Raw genomic sequence first — 25,213 nt, forward strand, 5'->3', positions numbered from 1 at the left:
CATTGGAAATTGAAATGAAAGAATTAGCTTTTCAGAAATGGTTTATTCACAAATTTCATATTTGAATACAGGGCAGAATCTAGACAGTATGCTCCATGGGACTGGGATGAAATCGGACTCTGACCAGAAAAAATCAGAAAATGGAGTAACCTTAGCACCAGAGGATACCTTGCCTTTTTTAAAGTGCTATTGCTCAGGACACTGCCCAGATGATGCTATTAATAACACTTGCATGTAAGTATTTTATGCAGCCCTTCTTGAAGTTATGAGAATAGGAGTGCATTTGGTGCTATTTTAGGAATTGTTCACATTGTTTAATTTTTTTTTCCCCCTTAATTTTATGTGGTATCTTTCCAAAGAGCCAAAAAGCTTCTTGTTCTGCATATGGGAACATTTAGTACTACTACATGATTGATGGTTCTTTTCTTTTCTTTTTTTTAAAATTAATTAATTAATTTATTTATTTTAAAAAATATTTTATTTATTTATTTATTTGACAGACAGAGATCACAAGCAGGCAGAGAGTCAGGCAGAGAGAGAGGAGGAAGCAGGCTCCCTGCTGAGCAGAGAGCCCGATGCGGGGCTCGATCCCAGGACCCTGAGATCATGACCTGAGCCGAAGGCAGCGGCTTAACCCACTGAGCCACCCAGGCGCCCCTGATGGTTCTTTTCTTACAGTAACATTGTAATATCCCTTTTAAAGGAGATAAAAGGAATTTGGTATTCATCTAACATTTTGAGTTTATTTAATAATCTTTTTATCACAAAGTTTATTGATACTTATTGTAGAAAATTTAGAGATTACCAAAAAAGCAATTCACCCCAATCTTATAATTCTGAATTGGCTGAAATATTTTACCGAAAGATAGGGGTTGATATTGTGATATTTAATTAATTTTATGTTACTTTCTTAGAAGTGAGCTCCCAATCCAAGCCTGATTTATATGACAGTTTTAATTTTCCTACTTAATTTTATGTTCACTTTGCAACACATTTGTAAATGATCATGTAATTCTATTCCATATTGTTTGGGGACATCAAAGAATTGACTTATTAGCCAAAAAAATTCCCTGAATGACACACTCATCAATTAATTAATTGTGTCCCTTTTATGAAGGTAATAACATCCGACCTTGTGCTTTCCTAATGATTGGATACTCTTTGAGTGTCACCAGACGTAAAGCAAAAAAGTATACATGTAAAATACTGAAATTATATGAATAGCTCACCATGTCTTAGATTTGTTGTTTTGTCCTCTGGTGGTGGTTGAATTTATTGTGACAGCTTGGATGATCTGTCACAGGGGTGTGTTCCCCACTGTGGCACCAAGTAATTTCTTGCCAAAGTTCTTGTCTGTAGTATGTGCCTGATATGTGTGTGCTGTTAGTGGTTTAGTAATCCAGAATAGAACTGAATCATTAATTTTAACAGACTTTTACCCCATACTTAGCATTTTTCCCTATAAAAAGGTAATAATTCTGCAAGAGTCTTTTAAGTAGAGATAATATACTTACTGATGTGACTAAGTAAGAACACCCAAAAACTTTTTTTTTAAGATTTTATTTATTGGGGCGCCTGGGTGGCTCTGTGGGTTAAGCCGCTGCCTTCAGCTCAGGTCATGATCTCAGAGTCCTGGGATCGAGCCCCACATCGGGCTCTCTGCTCAGCAGGGAGCGTGCTTCCTCCTCTCTCTCTGCCTGCCTCTCTGCCTGCTTGTGCTCTCTCTGTCACATAAATAAATAAATTCTTAAAAAAAAAAAAAGATTTTATTTATTGATTTATTTGTGAGAGAGAGAGAGAGAAAATCTAAAGCAGACTCCTAGCTGAGCACAGAGCCTGATATGGGTCTCAGTCCCACAATCCTGAGACCATGACCTAGGCCAAAATCCAAGAGTCAGACACAACTGACTGAGCCACCCAGGCGACCCACACACAAAAAAAACTTTCACAAGTGTCTTCCTACCCATTAAGGTCTAAATGAATATATTAGTGATAAACTCCAACATACTAATACTAAAATGATAACATTTCATTAAGTACATATATATGTACATTTCTTGATGCTCTTCAGAAGTTATCCCTTTTTTCTTATCACATTCGGTAAAACACACCTCTCACGATCTTAGTCAGTCTGTTATTCCCAAATGTGTTTTTCTTTGTCTTTTAGTCTGGTTTTGTGTTTCATAGAAAAGTTGTTTTTATTTATTGTCTATTGTATGTGAATACTGAAAATTCTGTGGATAAAAAGAGGAAGTCTTTTTTTTTTTTTAAAGATTTTTATTTATTTATTTGATCGAGATCACAAGTAGTCAGAGAGGCAGGCAGAGAGAGAGGAGGAAGCAGGCTCCCTGCCGAGCAGAAAGCCCGATGTGGGGCTCAATCCCACGACCCTGAGACCACGACCCTAGCCAAAGGCAGAGGCTTTAACCCACTGAGCCACCCAGGCACCCCAAGAGGAAGTCATTTTTTAAAAAGATTTATTTATTTGAAAGCAAGAAAGCAAGCGTGTACGAGTTGGGAGAGGGGCAAAACGGGGGAGGGGGGGAGAGCAAGTAAATCTCAAACAGAGTCCCCACTGAACATGGTGTCTTGCTCACAGGGCTTGATCCCACAACCCTGAGATCTTGACCTGAGCCTGAGCAGAAACCAGGAGTCAGATACTCAGTCGATTGAGCCACCTAGGTGCCCTAAAGAGGCGGCCATTTTTACACATATTTTTAAAACATTAAGATTCTTTACTTTGTAAAATTTTATAAATCCGCTTTCTGTGATCATGTAACTCTGATTAGCAAAGAGAAGTTACATAGTCATATTTAGAGGACTCATTTTAAAAGAAATCTTTTTCCCCTTGGACCATTAGGTTTTAGTTCAGACGTGACCTCTTTCATTTGCCTGAAAACCCATAGAGTTTTGCCAATAAATAACATGAATATAGTTCTAGTTCAAAAAACAGGAACTACAGGCCATCAGTATCCAGTCACATTCAAATTGAGATTTAATTGGTACTTTCTGATGTAACGTTTTTTTTTTTTTTTTTTTTTTTTTTTTTTTTTTTTTTTGTGGTGTCTTTTCTTTTAGAACTAATGGGCATTGCTTTGCCATCATAGAAGAAGATGACCAGGGAGAAACCACATTAGCTTCAGGGTGTATGAAATATGAAGGATCTGACTTTCAGTGCAAGGTAAGGATCTCCATTGGGGCCTCTGAAATAAAGAAGGGAGGGACCACATGAAAAGTATTCATCTCTCCAGGAGGAGTGTGCCTGATCTGTTCATCACTGTATCTTCTTGTAAATCAAATATATTGGAGGAAGCTTAGCTCTTGCTTCAAATAGTAAGATTGTGTTAATTGAAGTTCCAGATTTTTTTTTTCAGATTATTTTACTTTTTAAAAAAAAGGTTTGAATCATCCTGTTTGCAGATTGTCATGACTGCAAAAAATATTGTCACAGTATCACCCATGGATTATAAAACTAACTGGAAAGACTTTAGGGTAATGGGCAGTAACCTTTGTATCACTGAGACAAGCTCTTGTAAGGAAATCTCAGTGGAGTTATTTTAACAGCAGCAGCAAAGGCATTAGAGGGCTGGTAAGAAAGAGTTTATGAAAATCCTGATGGCTGTCGGGTATAAATCTAATCTCTTCAAAATCCTGTACAGTAATTTTACCCCAGCAGTCCTTCCAGTGTTTCTGAAAAACAGTTTCAGATGGAACCGTTTGTGACAAATTTAAGGTTTGACTATTTTAGGAAGTTATTTCCATCATTAAGAAATTCTCAGGATTGATAGAAACTTTAAAGGTTATATGGTCCAACCTCTGCTAAAGTTCGGGATCCCCCCCCCACACACACACGTATTGCATCCCGTCTGTTTTCTAGTGCAACACCTCTAGTAATGGGTCCTCGCCTCCCAAGACCACCTATTTCGTCTGTATGAACAACCTGACCTGATCTTTAGAAAGCTCTTCCTTCTAATGACTATAAATCTCTTCCTACCCCTTTGGACCACAGAGGACAAATCTAAAGCCTCTTTAATAATAAGACAGCCCTTTACTGTGTGAAGTAAGTTTTCTGTGTGGTTCTGTGTCCCTCCCCATACCCTCTCATCTTTGCCTGGTGAAAATGTGAGATCCTGGTCACCTCACCTGCTCCGTGTGTGATCAGCTTTAGTGACTCTGGTTTTTCAGGGTTGTATGCAGAATCAAGTGTGGTTTGACCCGGGGTGTGGGGGAGGGAGATAATAGCTCCTTTCTCTTTTTCTAAATACAGCCAAATCTCATGTTAGATGTCAGATTGTCATACCACACTCTTGTAACCTGTGGAGCTTCCCATCAACTGAAATCCCCATCTTTCACTCACGCTACTGCTGAACCACATCTCTTCCATTCTTTGTTGGTTCTTTTGGTTTCTTGACACAAATAGGAGGATGGGAATGGAATGAGTTTTGTTAAACAGTTGTTACATACTTGTCTATGTTACATTTTATCATGTTAGATTTAGTCCTTTGCTGTAATTCATAAGGATTTGGGGGGGGGGTGCTAATTTGATTATTTCTTCCAGTTTTATGCCGTTTGCATGTTTTATCAACCCTGAACTCTGTACCTTTTTTAATCACTGAACATACGGAAGAAAGAACTGTGGTTAGAGCACGGAGCTCACAGTAATAACCAGTATCCGGCAAGCCCCCTAAACTAGGTGTATCATAAATTGAACTCACTAATAGAAGTTAGTTGTTCAACTTCACAGTCTGTATTCAGATCCATGTGCTGCTTCCTGCTAGCTGCAGAATTTGGGGGCAAGAAGCTTTTCTTTTTTCAAGTTGTTTTCTTACTTCTAAGGGAGTTGTAAGGATCAAATGAGATAACCTATGTGTAAAGAGTTTAGCACAGAGGGCTTAATAAATGTTAGCTTTTACAATATTGATGATATAACTGAGCAGTTGTTAAGCTGGTTATGTGCGTCCCTAAGCACACATGGACTATTACACAAGGATCACATACATGCGTGGATAATTTAGGGGAATTGCTTTCCCACGCCTAGTCCTATATTGTACTCTTGGGCTGCCTGAGAACAGGGTTCCCCAGGCAGTTTCTGTTCCTTTCTCCCTTTGCACAATCGCCCATCTCCTGATTTACAGATCAAAGGCCTGGGACCACAAACCTCATTTCCAGACAGTGTTGTAATTCACATCTAAGTATCTAAGCTCACATGACTCTGGTCAGATCACAGAATTGGACATGGATGGAGGATGGGAGCGGAGGAGTGCAGGAGTAGTGCAGAAATGGTCCACCTTGATCATCTGCTCTTTGCCCACTCAGACATACGGTTAACTATCGAAGAAAGGTGGGACCTGAGGCTGCTCTTTCTGTTCTTGGTCAAGCCACATCGACTTTTCTAGGAGTTTATAAGCATTTTTGGCTTGTTCTAGAATCCCCACTAGGATCATGTCACACTCACTAGAGCAGAAAGAATTAACAAATATTTACGGTTTGCTTTTAATGTGCCAGGTACTTGGTGTAAGCTACCTCATTTCCTCACAGTTACCCCACAAGGCAGGTATTTTTGTCCTCCATTTTACAACAGAGGAAACAGAAGCCCAGAGAGAAGTTCATCGTTCACAAAGTTAGTAAGTGGCAGAGCTAGGATTTAATAAGCTTTTTGGTTCCAGAGCCCTTGCTTTTTCCATAATACCATGCAGCCTCCAAACTCTAGTTGGCCAAGTGTGCTTTCTTTTTCTTTTAAAAAAAGAAGGAGTATAACATTTAGCTCTTCAGTGCCCAGTACTCGTTCTTGCTAAAATCTTACCATCGCACTGGCCTTCCAGGCCTCTCTCTTCCTTTGCTGGGTGTGCTCACCTGGCTTCGGCTTCAAGAGCAGGCACTCCTGCAGAGCGCAGACGCCCTGGAGGACCTGTTGCTGTGTCCGGGAGAGCAGCTTCCACGTACAGTGCTGATCTGTGCCCCTCTCCTGCTGTCTCGTCAGCAGCACATTCATTGCTTGGTGTCTGTCCTCTAGCAGTGCCACAGAAACTCTTTCTTGGTTTTTCTTGACGTTTTCTCTTCTGCAAGGCTCAGATCATTTTGGTCGTTAGCCTTCCTGCAGCTGTTCTTAGAGCTTCACAGCCCTTGTACTCATCTTCAGTTAAATACTCTTCATTCCATCCTTCATGTAAGTGTCCTCGGAATGGGATTATTTCAGAGTCACCTGCATAACTCCTGAATTGTCTCTCTCTTCTCTTTTTATGATCATTTACAAGTAAAAATTGTTTTAATGTTAAAAATTCAGTTAAAGTATAAAACTTGAGCTTTTGAAAGGTTCCAAATACTCTTGACCCACTTTCCCTGATAGAATCTCAAGTCATAGACTCCTGAAGTCTTTCTTTCTGGCCATCTGATACTTAAAAATAGTATGGTCAATTTCTGCTTATATTGTTGCTACTTGTATAATGACAAGTAATTCCTTTCTGTTACTATTTTGGTCCAGAATGGCAGTTTTCCCAGGCAGTGCTGAAATGTCAGCATTTGAGTTAATAACTTGTCAAGTACTGTACCAGTCAAGTCAAACTTCACACATAATTGAAGGTGTCTGTTCTCATGACTACGGTGTTTTTCCTGTGCTCATTTATTGACCTATTAGGGACACATCTCATATCTGGTTGGTAGACTCTAAGAAACTCAGAAAAATGGCTTCTCTATTTTGCCTTTGTCCTCACTGCATCTGCTTCAACTTGCTTCTACGTGGGGTTCATTAGTCTCAGTGTAGTTGTTGTAAGCAGACTGTGCAGTATCTTCTACTGACTCAACCACTCTTCCTGATGTCTCCTTTCTTTAGACTGGGACACCCTCCACCTAAGTAGTTTTGGTACTGTTCTGAGATCCTGTGTACCCTACTAGTTCATCATTATGATAAAACGTCTTATCCATGTTTTTTAAGGAAAAGATACATTTTTACTGAAAACAAATGAAAAGGAATATATTAAGATAAGCCAAAGTTTTAGTGAAAAATACTTAATGAACTTTTGCTTGTAATTTATAATTCATTGTTCCAACACACCATCCACATACATACGTTCTCTTTAGGAAAAATAGTTTCACAATCTTCACTATTTCAGCACAGATTCTAAGTTTTCAGTAATCTTTTTTTTACACAAAAAATTTGGAGGTCCTATTCTTTCAGCTGAATTAGAAATTATACTTATGAATATTTTAAAAAATCCTCATTATCAACCTTAAAATATCAAGCCATTTTTAATTCTATTATTACTCTTCCTCTAGGATTCACCAAAAGCCCAGCTACGCCGGACGATAGAATGTTGTCGGACCAATTTATGTAACCAGTATTTACAACCTACACTGCCCCCTGTTGTCATAGGTAGGTTAGCTGAAAAGGGTGTGATCATGATTTTCAATAAAATATTTTCTCTGGTTTTTACAATAAGCAAGCTTTCTAGAATTTAACACTACAAATTATTTTTCCCCTTTAATATGTGATAGAAAGATAATATGTGTATTTCATTATTTCTTTCCCTTGTCAGGTCCATTTTTTGATGGCAGCATTCGGTGGCTGGTTGTGCTCATTTCTATGGCTGTCTGCATAATTGCGATGATCATCTTCTCCAGCTGCTTTTGTTACAAGTAAGATAATTATTTTGATATGAAATATTTTGTTGAATATTAGATATGAACAATTATTCATTAAAAGCCAGTGCAGGAGCACCTGGGTGGCTCAGTGGGTTAAAGCCTCTGCCTTCGGCTCAGGTCATGATCTCAGGGTCCTGGGATCAAGCCCTGCATCGGGCTCTCTGCTTGGCGGGGAGCCTGCTTCCTCCTCTCTCTCTGCCTACTTCTCTGCCTGCTTGTGATCTCTGTTTGTCAAATAAATAAATAAAATATTAAAAAAATAAAAATAAAAGCCAGTGCAAAGAAATTACTGACCGTTGAATACAATTCAGATGCCATTAGCTTATATTCTCTGCTTCTATCTCCTTTAGGTTATAAGCTCCTAACTAGAATATAATTTTCTTAAGGGAAAAGAGGAGCTTACTACTAATCAGTTAGTTGAACCCAACTCTACTTCTTGCTTCATTCATGAGTTCTTATGATTTCTCTTATTTTTAGACTACTGAATGTTGAAAATCTGTCCCAAAAAGCCAACTACATTATCATTCTTAAGTTATTTGTGCCTTCAGAATTGTTTGTGTTTAGTCATGATTTCCCGAAAGAGAAAAGTAATAATAGGAGGGGATAAACTTCAGTAATAAAGCATTATCTTACTGGCATATGGATAGACCGAGAGATCAGTAGAACAGGTTATTAGACCCATAAACAGACCCAAGAATATAAAGAAATTTAGTATATGGTAAAGGGAACATTTCAGATCACTGGGGAAAAGTTGGATAATTCTATACATGGATTTGAAGTAGGTAGCCACATGGAAGAAGATAAAGATTTTTTTTTTAAAGATGAAGTTTAAGGGGCGCCTGGGTGGCTCAGTGGGTTAAGCCACTGCCTTCGGCTCGGTTCATAATCCCAGGGTCCTGGAATCGAGCCCCACATCGGGCTCTCTGCTCGGCAGGGAGCTTGCTTCCCTTCCTCTCTCTCTGCCTGTCTCTCTGTCTACTTTGTGTTTACTCTGTCAAATAAATAAAATCTTAAAATCTTAAAAATCTTTAAAAAAAAAAAAGATGAAGTTTAAGATGCAGTTTAATCAGTTACCTACATTGGAATAAATTTTACCCAGATTAGAGCTAGATATATGTAAAATGAAGTGATTAAAGCACTGGAACAAACCATGGAAGAATTTTTAAAAAATGATCTCAGAATGTGGAAGCCCTTTCTGAGTCTGACACAAGACTGAAAAGCAAAAAAAACCCACACCCACAGAAAACAAAACCTTAAAGTTAAAAAAAAAATTGTGTCAACTACATAAAAATAAAACTTTACTATGTGGCAGAAACCACCATAAACAGAATACAGTGAAAAATATTGGCATTTCATATTACAGAGAGCTGATTTCTCAAACATGGAGAGCTTTTATAAATCAAAAAGAAAAAAACCTTAGCAGCTCAGTGGGAAAATGAACTATTTACCTAAAAGGAAATACTTATAGCTCTTTAAAAGCAAAATAAAAAGATGACGCAAGGAGCGCCTGGGTGGCTCAGTGGGTTAAGCCTCCGCCTTCAGCTCAGGTCATGATCCCAGGTTCCTGGGATCGAGCCCCGCATCGGGCTCTCTGCTCAGCAGGGAGCCTGCTTCCCCCACTCTCTGCCTGCCTCTCTGCCTTCTTGTGATCTCTGTCTGTCAAATAAATAAATAAAATCTTTTTTAAAAAATGACTCAAGAATACTCAGAATATGAAAAATATAAATTAAAGTCATACTGAGATACTGTTTTTCACATGTTATACTGGCAAAAATCTTAAAGAGACAGGTTGAGCCTGCTGTTGCTGCCTCCAGTAAGAAAAAGCAAGCGGTAAAGAGTTTTGAACTTCTTTGTCCAACTAGGATGAGGAGAACAAGAGATAACAGCAGAAAACTTTGGAACTTGTGAAGCTTTTGGATGAGTAGTAAGTGACTTTGCAGATCTTAAAAATCAGACTCCTAGGCTAGAACTTTGAGAAAGTAGCAACCAGTTTATATCCTAGAATTCTCCAAGAAACTCAAGAATTGGCAGTTCTGGTTATCTCTGGAAGTGAAGTTGAGAGCAGCAGTCAAACCAAGAGGATTGCTTGAAAATCTATTTTTAGAAAGTCAGATGCTCTGTGTGTTGTGCAATACTGCATTAAGAAATCACTTCCAAACGCAGTGGCTTAAAACAGCAATTATTATCTCTCACTGTGGGTCAGAAACTCAGGAATGACTGTCTGGGTGTCAGGATCTTTCATAATGTCCAGCCAGACGTCAGCAGAGGTTGTGCTCGCCTGGAGGCTTTGCCTGGAGCTGGTCGATCACCTTCCAAAATAAAGGTAGCTCCCGTCTCAGGCTCACAAATTGGCAGGAAGCCTTAGTTTCTCTGATGGTGAGCCTCTCTGCAGAGCTGCTTGAGTGTCCTTGCAGTATGAAGCCTGGCTTTTTCCTCCTAGCGTGACCCAAGAGATCAAGGTGGAAACTGCAAATCTATATACACCATCATGGAGCGCCTGGGTGGCTCAGTCGTTAAGTGACTGCCTTCAACTCAGGTCATGATCCCAGGGTGCTGGGATCAAGCCCTGCATCGGGCTGCCTGCTCGGCAGGAAGCCTGCTTCTCCCTCTCTCACTCCCCTGCTTGTGTTCCCTCTCCCGCTGTCTCTCTCTCTGTCAGATAAATTTAAAAATCTTAAAAAAAAAAAAAAAAGTTACACCATCACTTCTGCCACATTCTGTTGGTCACACAGGTCAGTCCCACTGTGTTACGGAAGGGAACTAAACAAGGACATGCTTACTGGGCAGTAAGGGTTGCTGTGGGCCATCTTCGATGGCAACTACAACAGATGTTGAGATTCATGACTCCTGTTCTGAGAGTCACTTCCCCACCACCTCCCTAACAGAAAGCTAGAAAGTATATTCCCTGGAAAGAACAAAGATAATATTCTTAGCGGTGGCCCCCATTATTGAGGGTGAGGTATTACAGTGAAAATGTGATAAAGTGAACATTTACATACTGATTGGTGGGCTCCTCAACTATGCCAGAATGCTGTCAGCCAGGCTTATTCAAATGACAGATGGGAAGAATCTTCTTGGAGAAATCCGTCCAGCCCAAGAGAAGAGACCTAAACCTGCTGACCTCAGTGGGCCCAATGAATCGGCCCAGGCAGTTATCTTACCTCAGTGAAGCCTATAATCAGTAAGCTCCGCTCACATACTGATAGCTGCGAGTCAGGCCGTGAAACACACTAATCCCTGAAAAACAGGAGACAAATAAAATGAGCCTTATGATTGCCTACCTTATTGCCCAGAGAGAATTTCTACCTATAGGACACGGGAGGAACCCAGGTGTAGTCCAGGAGGTTCTGACTCTAGGAGATGTAACTGAGTCTGGAGTACGAATAGCAGTTATGGTTTATAGGACAGAGTACTGGAGAGGAGAGTGCTTCACAAGGAAAGAACTCTGGATATCTGCACAAGGTTCCTTTCAAATATTCAGCTGAATCTTGAGCAGCACGTACAAGTGAGGAAACTACCCACAGGGGTTTTGCTTGATAAGACTGAAGAAAACATTGTTCGATGCTCACACAATTCTGGGAATAGTGTCTGTTCCCACCAGCTGTGAGACTTGAAAACTTAATAATTCACAGGGCTTTGTTTAGAGTACTCATAGGGGTCTTGGTTCAGTATTGGAAATAATTAGCCCTAGAAGAAACATGACACTGGTCCCACCTCAGAAAGATTGTCCTGTTTCCAAATAGCTGCATCCTAGAACATAGTTCAAGAATATTTAAAGGAATACAAAAGTACTCAGCACCCAACAAGGTAAAATTCACAATGTCTGTATCCATTCAGCTATCACCAGGCATGCAAAAATACAACCAGTACAACTAATAATGAAGAATCAAAAACAGCACGGTAGAACCAATCTAGGTTTTAGAATTAGTAGACAGGGGCATTAAAATAGTTATTACAACTGTATTTTATATGTTCAAAAAGTGAAATAGAGACATAGAAGACACAAACACCCAAATCAAACTTCAGGAAATGAAATCTGTGCTGAGATGAAATGTACACTGGATAAGATTAATGGCAGATTAGCTACTGTACAAGAAAATAGGATCAGGCATGAAGACACTAAACAAATGGAATGCCTAGGTGGCTCAGTCGTTAAGCATCTGCCTTTGGCTCAGGTCATGATCCCAGGGTGCTGGGATCAAGCCCCGCATCGGGCTCCCTGCTCAGTGGGGAGCCTGCTTCTTCCTCTCACTCTGCTGCTCCCCCTACTTGTGCTCTCTCTCTCTCTGTGTCAAATAAATAAAATCTTTTTTTAAAGAAGAAACTAAACAAACTAAACTATTAAAAAATAACTTAGGCACCAGTGAGTTGTGGGACTTCAAGCAGCCTAGTGTGTGTGTGTGTGTGTGTGTGTGTGTGTGTGTGTGTGTGTTGAACAGTGCTGGGGTTAGGGGCACCGACCCCTGTGCAGTCAAAAAGATTTTATTTGGCAGAAAGAGAACAAGCAGAGGGAAAAGAAGCAGATTTCCCACTGAGCAGGGAGCCCAGGGCTCAATCCCAGGACCCTTAGATCGTGACCTAAGCTGAAGGCAGAGGCTTAACCAACTGAGCTACCCATGCGCCTCTTTCCTTGAGCACTTTAAAGATGCTGCTGCTTTATGCATTGTTTCCCCTGAAAAGTCAGCTACTGCCCATTCTTACCTTTCTTCTTCTATACCTAATCTACCCTTTTCCTCTGGCTGCATCTAAGATTTTTTTTTCTTTATTACTGGTTTTGGGCAATTTGATAATGATGTACCTTGGTGTAGGTTTCTTTGAGTTTCTTGTACTTTGGCTGTATGGGTTTACAGTCCTAATTAAATCTGAAAAAAAAAGTCTTGGTCATTTTTCTTAAAATATTTCGCTCTCTCTCCTCTTCTCTCCTTTTCTTTGGGAACTCCAGTATATATAGTTGACACTTGAACAACATGGGTTTGAACTGCCTCAGTCCATTTACATGTAGATCTTTTTTCAATACAGCATAGTACTGTAAATGCAATTTATCTCGTGATTTTCTTTTCTTTTTTTTTTTTTAAAGATTTTATTTATTTATTTGACAGAGAGAGATCACAAGCAGGCAGAGAGGCCTGCAGAGAGAGAGGAGGAAGCAGGCTCCCTGCTGAGCAGAGAGCCCGATGCGGGGCTCGATCCCAGGACCCTGAGATCATGACCTGAGCCGAAGGCAGTGGCTTAACCCACTGAGCCACCCAGGCGCCCCTCGTGATTTTCTTAATACATTTTTTCTCTAAGAGCTTACTCTATTTTAAGAATACAGCACAATATACTACACAACGGATAAAAAATATGTGATAATCAGGTGTTTGTTTTATTGGTAAGGCTTTCAGTCAACAGCAGGCTAGTAGTTGCATTTTGGGGGAGTCTGTTATACACAGATTTTTTTAAAAAATAGATGAGAGTAGATCTTGGATAAAATTAAAAACAAAGTTCTAGGGCGCCTGGGTGGCTCAGTGAGTTAAAGACTCTGCCTTTAGCTCAGGTCATGATCCCAGGGTTCTGGGATTGAGTCCCATATCGGGCTCTCTGCTCAGCAGGGAGCCTGCTTCCCTTCCTCTCTCTCTACCTGCCTCTCTGCTTACTTGTGATCTCTGTCAAATAAATAAATAAAATCTTATAAAAAAAAACACAAAGTTCTAGAAGTGTTATAAAGGTGTGGGTGAGTGTGGGAAGGATGGGCTGTCCTATAATGGTCGGGGTTTGTAACAGGTATAACCTTCAAAGAGGAGGTCAGTAGAGCATTCCGTCTAAATTCCAAATTCAGTTCTAACTTCTAGCAGTTTGCATACAGGTATGCCAAAAACTTTTTTCATTTTAGCCTTATATGATGTAAAACTAGAAACAACGTAAATGTTCCTGGTGAAGGAATGGTTAACTGCAGTACAAGGGACTACTGTTCTTCCATGAAAGGAAAAGGAGGCCCTTTATGTACTGCTTTGGACTGAGCACCCGGATAGGTTGCAAAGTGAAAAAGCAAGATGCAGGACAGTATTTACGGTACACTACCATTTCTGAAAAAAAAAACAAGAAAAATGGGAGGTGAACAGCCATGTATGTATTTTTATCTAAATAGACATAAATGCTCTTCAGAATATTACCGAAGAAATTGTGGAATTAGTTCCAGTTCCAGGTTTTTTCCAGTTCTTCCCTGATGGCGCAGGGAAGGGCAGGAGGAAGATTGTTCATTGCATGTACTTTTGTACCTTTTAAATTTTAAACCATTTGAGTCAATTACCCATGTAAGGTTTTAAAAATAAAATTCAAAAATGGCTAAGTGTATTGGGCTATCCAGAGAGAAAACAAATCTGACTTGATGCTTTCTGTCATTTCCATCCTTTACTGTAAGTGCCAAATGGGTTAAAGGACTAAATGAGAGAATCAGAATTTAAACACCCTTAAAACGTGCTAATGATGTTAGGGTTGAGAAGATGGTCTTAAGGCATAAAAGCATGTATCCAAAAGGGAGGAAAAACCACCACCGTAAGTGGAATGACAGGATGCTAACAGACTGAGAAAAGACTCTTGTAGCATAATTATCAGATTTGGCATCCAGATTACATAAGGAATTCCTAATGAATCATTGAGAAAAAGAGAGAAAACATCCCTGTTGAATAGCAAGAATAGGCACTTCATAGAATAGGCAAAAACTATGATGAGCAGTTCACAGGAAAAAAATGAACTATAGGAAAAAATATGAACAGTGTAAAAATGTGCTAGTTCCAAGTTTGTACTAGAATATGGGGAAATGCACAATGTGATATTATATTTTATAATACATTAAAAACATAATAATAGTATTATATGTAGTATAATATATAGCATAGTGTCTAATATACATAATAGTATAGTATATACTATATGTTCTGTATATGTTCTGCATATAGTATATACTATAATAGTATAATATATGTTATATATTTCTATTATAATTATATCAATGCATTTGTAATATAAAATATAGTATTATAAAGTATAAAATATTTTATGGCATAATATCATTACTATACTTTATAAATTATTCCACTTTGGAGAGCAATTTAGTGATATCACTAAAATTGAAAGTATGTCTACCTTTGAGGGGTGTCTGGGTGGCTCATTTGGTTAAGTGACTGCCTTCGGCTTGGGTCATGATCTCAGGCTGCTGGGATCAAGTCCTGCATTGGGCTCCCTGCTATGTAGGGAGCCTGCTTCTCCCTCTTCCACTCTCCCTGCTTGTGCTCTGTCAAATAAATAAATAAAACCTTAAAAAAAAAAAAAAAGTATGTGTAACTTCAAGAAATTCTTACACTCCTGCTCAAGAGACTGGCACAAAAATAATTTTTGTGTTACTATTTGTTTAGCAAACTTTCGGAATTAACAAATGTGACCGTCAGAGTAAATTGTGGTAAATTTCTAACAAGAACCCAAGGCATCATTTAAATAATTTCTCTGGCAGAATAGTAATGATGGAGACCATGGCTCCCAGACCCAGTCTGGGTTTGGATCCCAGCTTCACCACCTGGTGGTGTCTGACTTCGGACAGATGATGAACCTCTGGGCCATGGTTTTCTCACCTGTAAAACAGGAGCAATAGTATTCACCTCTTAGGAGTTTTGTAAAGATGAAGTAAGTCTTAGAACAAGGCCTGACACACTCAGCATCAATAAACATGAGCTCTTGTTTTTAAACATGTATCGGCATGCATAAGTATATAAGGAACTTTGTGTGTGTGTGTGTGTTTTAAAAGGATATCAAGTAAATACAGCATATGCCATTCGAGTCCATTTGTATCCAGAGAAACAGTGTTGTTTATGTGAATATGTACATCAGTGGTAGATAAATAGGAAGAGGACGTAACAACCTTTCAGGATGGTGTTTGTTTCTCAAAAGTAAAGGAAGGAAATGGAACTATCAGGGAAGTGGAAGGAGCTTCAAATATTTCTAATGTTTATTTCTTTAAAATAAATATAATGTTAATATTTATTCAGTTTAAATGGTCTACACGTGGGTGGAAGTTAAATCTCTACTTTCTTTATGTTTGAAATATTTCATAATCTGAAATTGTAAGAAGAGAATCTTCAAAACTGTCAGAATGAGTTCAGAGAACTTATTTGATTTCTTTGCATAAATTCCTTTTCCCTTCTTTAAAATGGAACTATATTCATTGTTCATTTTGACACAACAAAATTCAAAATACTGACAAATTCAAATCAAAATGCTTATGTAAAGTAGGTGAGTACTCCAGCATCCCTGGAAATAACCATTATTTAGAACTTGTTCTGTATCTCTTCTGATCTTTTTAGACATATGTAGATATATATAATTTTTAAAAATTATATAACTAGGATCACACTCTGCATGCTGTTTTTTAATCTGTTTTTTTTTTTCACTAGCCAGTGCACTGTAGACATCTTTCCATTTTAGCATGTACATAGAACTCTACCTCATAAACTCCATTCTTGGACTTGACTTTAACAGAAGAGATATTATCCTGTAAGACTAACTTGGATGTGATCCTATCTAAAGGAAAGATAATGGTATCGACAACCTCAAGATTTTTCTCACCCTAGAATTTTGTAATTTTGGAATTTTAATGTAGGTTTTTTTCTGTTTTTTTTTAAAAGACATTATTGCAAGAGCATCTCAAGCAGACGTCGTTATAATCGTGATTTGGAACAAGATGAAGCATTTATTCCAGTTGGAGAATCATTAAAAGACCTTATTGACCAGTCACAGAGTTCTGGTAGTGGATCTGGGCTACCTTTATTGGTAAGATAAAATGTCATATAAACATGAATGGTTTATTGGTACAGAATGTGTCCTTATATGATGGTAGGCAGTGTAATTGTTACAGATTAGGGAACAATACTTAACACATTTTTTCCTTCCTCCTTATTTAAAAAGATGGCTGTAGTCATGCAAGAAGAATCCGTTAAAAATAAGAACTATGAAACAAGAAGAATAGGCCGGAAGATAGAGCCACAAGCAGTTAGGAGAGAAAATGTGATCATGCAGTGCTGTATAAGTGGTAGCGTTAGCTCACGAGTTTTGCTTTGAACAGCCAACGTGAAGAGGAGTCAGGTATAAATTCTTTGCACCTAAGATTAAACTCATTGGTTGAGAGAAGTATAACTATTTCAAATTAATAAATGCTAGATATCAGACATATTTTTAATTGTTTAATTGCATTTGTTTAAAGTAAATATACTGCTCTCTAATTTTTAAATTTATTGAATTAAATAATTCTGTGATTGAATTAGAAAAATAAAAGTAAAACTGTCTTCATGAGCAGACAGCATGATTATCTACAAAGAAAAATTTCAAGGATTTTACCATAAAGCTACAACAACCGCTAAGTGAGTTTATCAGGGTGACAGACTATAAAGTCACTCTACAGAAATCGTTGAATTTAGGTATACTGGCAACGAGCAGTTAGGAATTAAAATATTAAAAGCAGTATCATTTTAAAATAGCTTCAAAAAAATCAAATGTTTTAGAATAAGCTTGACAAAATTTATGTAAGACCTGTGCACTGAAAATTAGAAAACATTGCCGAAAGAAATTAACAGAGCCCTAAATAAGGGGAGATGTATATCCTGTTTGTGAGTCAGTAGACTCAGTGTTAAAATTTCAGTTGTCGTAAGTTGACCTACAGTTTTCATTCAATCCAGAGCAAACATTTGTAGAAATTGATAAACTGATCTAACATTTATGTGGAAATGCAAAGGACCTGGAAGAGCCAAAACAAAAGAACAAAGAGGATTCACTACCTGATTTCTGGACCTACTGTAAAGCTACAGTAATCAGTTTAGTGTGGTCCTTGAGGATAAGGATAAATGCATGTGTCAGTGGAAGAGAATGTCCATAGAAATGGACACAAATGTCACTTGAGAGAATGAAGTATAGAAATGGACACAAATATCACTTGATTGGGGTGACAGAGTAATTCAGTGGGGAGAAGACAGTCTGTTCCACATATTATGCAGGGAAGATTGAGCATCCATTTCCCAAAAAGTGTATCACGACCTATATCTCCAGATATGAAATTACCTTGAAATGGGCCATAGACGTAAAATGTAAAGTTAAAGTGTAAAAACCTTTAAAAGAAAATGTTTTAGAAAATCATTGTGACCTTGGGTTAATCAAAGGTTTCTTAGGACACAAAAGACATGAATCATTTTTTATGATGATAAATTAGGCTTTCTCAAAATTTGAAATTTTTCCTATTCAAAAGACACTTAACTTAAACAAAGGAAAAAATAAGTCACAAACTGGCAACACAGATCTGAAAGAGTTTGTGTTGATCTACAATTCAGTAATAAGACAACTCAATTTTTAAAAATGGACAGAAGATTTGAACAGATACTTCCCAGAATAAGAGAAAGGAATGGCAGTTAAGCACATGAAAAGGCAGGAAAAAGCAAATTCAACATCAAAGCAAGACGCTGCACAACCACTAGTGTGACTAAGTAAGACCAAGAATATTACGTGCGGAAAAGAATATAGATCAGCTAGAAATCTCATACATTGCTGATTGAAATGAAAATATTTCGGGCACTTTGGGAAGCTGATTGACAGTTGACTGAAAGGTGAAGCATATACTTTCTATTACCATGAAGCAGTTCTTCCGCAAAGTATTTACAGAAGAGATCTGCATTCATTCAGTGGAACATTCCTCATCAATAAAAAACTACTGATACAGGCAACAACAGTATAGATGAATTTTGAAGTGTTTTATGCTAAGCAAGAAAAGCCAGACGCAAAAGACTACATATTGTATGTTTTCATTTATGTGATATTCTAGAAAAGATAAAAAATTGTAGGGAAAGAAAACAGATCAGTGATGCCACGGCCTGGGGGTAGATGGGGAGGGGATTGACTTAAAGAGGCAAGAGGGAACTTTCTTGGGTGATGGAAACGTTCTGTATCTTAATTGTGGTGTTGGTGGTTACATGACCGTGTACACTTATCTAAACGCAATTGTCAAAATGAGTGGATTTTGTTATATGTAACTTATACCTCAATAATCCTTTCCTTAAAAGTTACAAAAGGATTCTGAAATAAGTGATGCATAAAGTCAGTCAGTTTAGGTATGCACAAAATCTAGTTCATTTTAACTGCATTTCCAACTTGGACCTTGGGGTTCTTTTTAATTTAAAATGGCCGCTAGTGGTTCTGAAAATGAAAAGTAGCAATTAATGTGTGTCTCTGAGTCAACAAAAATTAATGAAAGCACTTACTACATTTCAGGTGTTCCCCTAAACAAATCCCTATATTCTGTGAGTAGGAAGGAATAGAATTCAAACAAATCCATATATAAATAATAATAAAATTATAACTGTGATAAGTGTAGCAGCTGAAAGGTATACGTGTGCTATGAAGGTGTTCCACAGAGAAACAGCTCTCTTAAGTAACGGAAACTGCACATGCCAAAAGACTCTGAGACGGGAATATGCACGAGTGAATTGTAAAAGCTGAAATAAGGTGAATAAGAGGGGTGAGGGCAGGTCATGATAGCTAACGATGAGGCTGGAGAGTCAGGTAGGGGCCAGATCATGGATGGTCTTAATGACTTGAGTGGAAGATTTTTTTTTTTTTTTTTTAAGATTTTATTTATTTGACAGGGATCACAAGCAGGCTCCCTGCTGAGCAGAGAGCCCGACCGGGACTCAATCCCAGGACCCTGGGATCATGACCCGAGCCGAAGGCAGAGGCTTTAACCCACCGAGGCACCCTTGAGTGGAAGATTTTTAACTATCATTTAGATCTTGCTGCATAGTAAAGCACTCCTAAGTTTAGTGGCTTTAAGCAACGAACATTTATTATTTCTCATGATTCTGTGGGTCTGCTGGGCAGTTCCTTTTCTGGCCCTGCTCAGCTAGAGTTAGATGGTGTAGATCACGGACATGGCTGGTGGCTCCCAGGGTTTCATTCACCGGTCACAGAGTTCTCCAGAACAGCAAGGAAGGGCAGGCCCCAGAGCACAAACACTTTTCAGGTCTCCACTTGAATCACATTTGCTGTCATTCCATTGCCAAAAACAAATCCTGTGTCCACGCCCAGAGTCTGCAGAGGAGACTACCCAAGGGTGTGTGGACTGGGACTGGGAGCGGAAGTATGTTGACCATTTCTGCCAACAGTCTGTCACGTTGACTAACCCGTTAGTGTGCTATTTCACAATATATTTTATGTTGTTTCGTCTTTTAAATCCTTTATGAATTCTACCGTTGGGGTGGGTTGGTTGTACATCCCGTCCTTTTTGATGGGACAGGCCATGGGCCAATTTCTCGACCTCAGCAGTTTCTTTTCATCAAGAACGGCACAAACATCTTGCTTTTCTCTGTGAAGGTTCAGCGAACTATTGCCAAACAGATTCAGATGGTTCGGCAAGTTGGTAAAGGCCGGTACGGAGAAGTGTGGATGGGTAAATGGCGTGGTGAAAAGGTGGCAGTCAAAGTGTTTTTTACCACCGAAGAAGCTAGCTGGTTTCGAGAAACAGAAATCTATCAGACTGTGCTGATGCGCCATGAAAACATACTTGGTGGGTACATGTTTGGTTTCGGCCGATCCCATATTCCAACAGGGTTAGTGGGGTGCAGTGGAAGCCTGCCACACAGGCTATGAAAACATACGTGAATTCCATTATGTGAATCTGGCTCAAGGAAACCCAAGAGAATACACAGTTTAAATACAAAACAATCCTGCATGCCCACCAACAGCTTTATTTACTCTCCAGCTAGCAAAACAATAGGGAGTTTCGAATTGGAGGTAGTACTAGTTTATTGGACTTACTCCTAGAGTAACACAGCCCAAGTTTTTTAAAGGTAATTTAAGCAATTTTCTAATGTAACTTTAACTATATACATGCTTTTTGCCTTTTATAAACTGAATGCCCCTCCCCACTTTATAAAACAGAAAAATAATTAGGTATGATCTGATCGGTAGAGTACAGAAATTACTCTAGCTTCCCTGACTTTTCAGCTACTGTTTCCCTACCCTTTAATTTAGAGAGTGCATAGCACATTGCCACAAGTATTCCAGACACTTAACTGTTAGTTTCCTAAGGGCTGTCACAACAAATTACCACAAACTGGGTGGCTTAAAACAACAGAAATTTATTTTCCCAGAGTTATGGAAGCCAGAAGTTTAAAAGGAGGGTGTTAGGAGGGCCATGCTCTCCGAAGGCTCTAGGAGAGGCCCCTTCCTTACCTCCTCCCCCCAGCTTCTGGTGACTGCCAGCAACTTTGGGCACTTCTTGGCTTGGAGATAACGCTCTTACTCTCTGTTGTCCCATGGCCCTCACCCCTTTATGTCCACATTCCCCTTTTGTAAGGAAATTGGTCATTAAATCAGGACCCATCCTAATCTAGTATTGACCTCCTCTGAACTTGTTTCTATCTACAAAGACCCTACTCCAAAGAAGGTCACATATACGGGTACCAAGTGGACATGAATTGGCATGGTATGGGAGGAACATATTATTCAACCCAGCACTTACTGACCTTCTTCTGAAGGGAAAAGGGACAAGAAAAGAAAGAAAAGAGGCCAGTATCATGGCCCTGCTTATTAGTGAGCCAGATAGAAATGCAGATGTGCTGAGGCTTGATGGGCAAATGGTACCTGGCTTAGGAGCAAACTTGTGGTTGAACATTTTAACTCTATTACTTTAATGTGTTCACTTTTCAGTTTGAAATTGAAAGTTTTTCCACCTTCCGTTGTGCTTAGAGAATCATGGAGATGGACAGCATTTCCCCAGGCTATTTTCTGATACATGATTTTTTTCTTAGACATATGATTGTCATTTTCATGATTATCATTAAGATTATTTTAAATATACTGCAGAAATGTAGAGTTGTCTGTGTAAATGGCAGGAAAGAATGGTACACATTCAAGAGATTTTGTTAGGCAAATTAAATTTTTATTATCTGTACAAGATACCAAAGTTATCTTCAGTATCCTGAATTAGCATTCAGTATTCTTCTTGCCCATCTCTGGTAACTAACCCTTTAAACTCATTCATTGAACAGGTTTCATAGCAGCAGACATTAAAGGTACAGGTTCCTGGACTCAGCTCTATTTGATTACTGATTACCATGAAAATGGATCCCTCTATGATTTCCTGAAATGTGCTACACTAGACACCAGAGCCCTGCTCAAGCTGGCTTATTCGGCTGCCTGTGGTCTGTGCCATCTCCACACAGAAATTTATGGCACCCAAGGAAAGCCTGCAATAGCTCATCGAGACCTAAAAAGCAAAAACATCCTCATTAAGAGAAATGGAAGTTGCTGTATCGCTGACCTGGGCCTTGCTGTCAAATTCAACAGGTAAGCGGTTCTTTGCCTACTGTTTTGAAATTGTTGGACTCTCCAAAAGATATTTGCCTATTTGGATTCAGGATAGTGGAATTCCAAACATGTTTTTGGGCTTATCTGGTTATATAAATAAATAGTTGGGATTTTTTGTCTTGGTGTTTTGTTTTTCTGTTTTTTAGGGTTTTTGTGTTTTGTTTTGTTTTTTACAAAAATTGCATCCTACTCTACATAATTCTTGATTTCCTGCTTTTTATTGTCTTAGACATCATTCTATTGCTTCATTCTTTGGAACAGTGTTGATGCAATTTTCCATTATGTGGATGTTCTGTGACCCAACTGATGGGCATTAAAGTTGTCTCTATTATTTGAAAAATGCCTTACTACACGTTGTATTTTACCTATATGTAATATCCTTGACTGCTTGTGTAAGTATTTGTTCGTGGTGGATTCCTAGAGAAGGGGCTACACAGAGTATGTGCCTGTTAAAGTCCAGTATAATTGCAAACTCTCCCTTAAGGAAGTGTTCATCAGTTTACACTCCCATAAACAGAGTTAGAAGTATGCGTTTTTCCATCACCACTTGAAATTGTTGATATTTTTTATGTAGAATTATCAAATTTTTAGGAAACCATTGAAGCTTTTATAATACTTTTAAAACTCAAGGATACAGCAGCCATGAAATGAATTTCAGAATTCATTTCAGGTTATAAAATAAAAGTACTTCCCTAGCTGTTATACTGTTCTGGTCCTGTTGTTCTTTATTGTTGTGGTCCTCATTGGCTCAAATACTCATCAGGTACTGTTTAAGAAAATCTAAAATACATTACATTAATCTTGGCTTCAAAGTAGTTTCCAGAACCCGCCAGAATTGGGTCCTAAGTAACAAAGCATTTATGTCTTCCAACTCTAAAATTTAGTCCAAAAATTGAAACCAGTAGACACCATTTATTACTGATTGTCAACATGATTATGTAAACATTACTGACAACAGAACTAAGTTGGTTGGACCCAAAAAGAAAATTTTAATCCTGTGTCACAAAGGCAGAATTTATCATATGAGTACAGTAAAGGCGGTGATTCCTCTCAGTTTAGTTTTACATTTGCTTGTTCTGGGACATAATTATCTACTGTGCTTTTTTCTATTCAGTACCGTCCTTTTTCTTAAGAGAGGCACTAAACATGTCTGGTGACAGAACTTAAACTGATGTGAGGTGTTTATTGTCTTTATCCAGGATAATATGAATATTCATACTTCGCTTTTCACTGCAGACAGTAATGATTCTGATTAGGTGCTGTCCCGGACCCTGCTCTGGGGTGTTATGTAATCTGTAACATATATTAAAGAGTATATTACTTTTCTAAATCTGGGAAATGCTAAATTTTAAGATCTTATCTGGTCCCAGAGAATTCGGTTAAGGGAATGTTGAGATATAAAATTGGTAGGTAGGTAGGTAGATTTTTTTTTAATTTAATTTTTTTAATATATTTATGTGGTGTGTATGTGTGTGTGTGTGTGTACACATGGAAGGAAGAGTCTGACTTATAAAATGAGACAAAAATACAAGATAAACTGTTCTGTTCCTGGCCATCAACCTGAACACTGTCTTTTCTTTCAGTGACACAAATGAAGTTGACGTACCCTTGAATACCAGGGTGGGTACCAAACGCTACATGGCTCCGGAAGTGCTAGATGAGAGCTTGAATAAAAACCATTTCCAGCCCTACATAATGGCCGACATCTATAGCTTTGGCCTGATCATTTGGGAAATGGCTCGTCGTTGTATCACAGGAGGTAAGACTTCAGGTAGTGGGTTTCCAGTTATGTTTGTATCCTCATTATTCAAAAAAGAAGCAGCTCCATTTATATGACTTAGATGTCACATATGTCAGGGATCCCCAAGGCCACTCCCAGGTTCTGTGATTTCACTACAAGGACATACAGGTCTCAGCATATCGTTGTCCTCACAGCTAAGATTTATTACAGTGCGAGGATACAGATACAATCACCCAAGGGAAATGGTACATGGAGCAAAGTTCAGAGGAAATCAGGCACAAGCTTCCAGAAGTCCTCTCCCAATGGAGTCACAACAGGATGTGCTTCAGTCCTCCAGGAGTGAGTTATGACAACATGTGAAATATTGTCATCCAGAAAAGTTCATTAGAGACCTAGTAGCCAAAGATATTTTTGGAGGCTGGTCACGTGGGCACCCTCCACCTAGCATGTACCAGAATTTCAGACCCCTAGAAGGAGAGCAGGTGTTCAGCATAAACCATATTGTTTGTACAGATAGTCTAGGCACAACAGTGAGTGACCTTTATCATTTAGGGAAAGTTTTATACGAGTGTGTAGGTAATTGTTTGCCCAGCAAGTTCCCAGATACCGGCCCAGTGCCAGCCCTGCAAGCAGGCCTTTTCAAAGAATAGCACTCTCCAGCCTGCTGTGTTACCTCTTTTCTGCATATCATGTTGTCTTTCTACTGCAGAACGAAATAAGGCAAAATAAAAAACAAAAACCACATTCATTAGTAAGAACAATTATGTATATAAGTAATCAAATTAAAAATTGAAGGGGCACCTGGGTGGCTCAGTCAGGTAAGTGACCGACTCTTGGTTTCAGCTCAGGTCATGAGCTGGTTGGGAGATCAGACCCCACATCTGGCTCCGTGCTGAGCATGGAGCTGAAGATTCTCCCTCTCCCTCTGCCCCTCCCTGGCTTGCTTGCTGTCTTGTGTATGCGTGCATGCAAAATAAATAAATAAAAATTTGATGGTAAATGAGCACTTCACCTTACTTTTCCTAAGGGATATAGGTAGGTCCACAGGTATGATGGGGACCGTGATGGAGGTAGAAGAAATAATTAGGCACAGAAAAAGAGAAGAAAACACATTTACTATTAAAAGTGAATCATTCGCTCTATAATTCTCTTCTTTATTTAGGAATCCATTTTAACTCCTATAGTTCAGTAAGAGGTGCTGAGTAGGTTGATACATTTTGTCCAGCCATTTTTGTGCCCACTGTGCTTTCTCACTCCCTGCAGGGATAGTAGAAGAGTACCAGTTGCCATATTACAATATGGTGCCCAATGATCCATCATACGAAGATATGCGTGAGGTTGTGTGTGTCAAACGTTTGCGGCCAATCGTGTCCAACCGGTGGAACAGTGATGAAGTAAGTGGAGCTCCATCCCCCGAGGAAGTGATTGGTAAGTGTTGTCAAAGATCTTTATGTG

General features: G+C 38.8%; 1 protein-coding gene across 2 annotated transcripts in view; it reads left to right on the forward strand.

Moving 5' to 3' along the window:
• BMPR1A (bone morphogenetic protein receptor type 1A) overlaps positions 1-25,213 on the forward strand; it is a 138,588-nt gene that overhangs the window by 110,191 nt on the left and 3,184 nt on the right. For both annotated transcript variants that reach the window (XM_047702091.1, XM_047702090.1), the window contains 9 exons: positions 72-234; positions 3,079-3,181; positions 7,273-7,369; positions 7,533-7,632; positions 16,296-16,440; positions 20,020-20,212; positions 21,699-21,996; positions 23,601-23,776; positions 25,022-25,152. In XM_047702091.1, coding sequence (XP_047558047.1) covers positions 72-234; positions 3,079-3,181; positions 7,273-7,369; positions 7,533-7,632; positions 16,296-16,440; positions 20,020-20,212; positions 21,699-21,996; positions 23,601-23,776; positions 25,022-25,152 — 1,406 coding nt within the window. The remainder of the gene's footprint in view (positions 1-71; positions 235-3,078; positions 3,182-7,272; positions 7,370-7,532; positions 7,633-16,295; positions 16,441-20,019; positions 20,213-21,698; positions 21,997-23,600; positions 23,777-25,021; positions 25,153-25,213) is intronic.

Source organism: Lutra lutra, chromosome 14 (assembly GCF_902655055.1).
Source record: "Lutra lutra chromosome 14, mLutLut1.2, whole genome shotgun sequence".
Taxonomy (NCBI): Eukaryota; Metazoa; Chordata; class Mammalia; order Carnivora; family Mustelidae; genus Lutra; species Lutra lutra.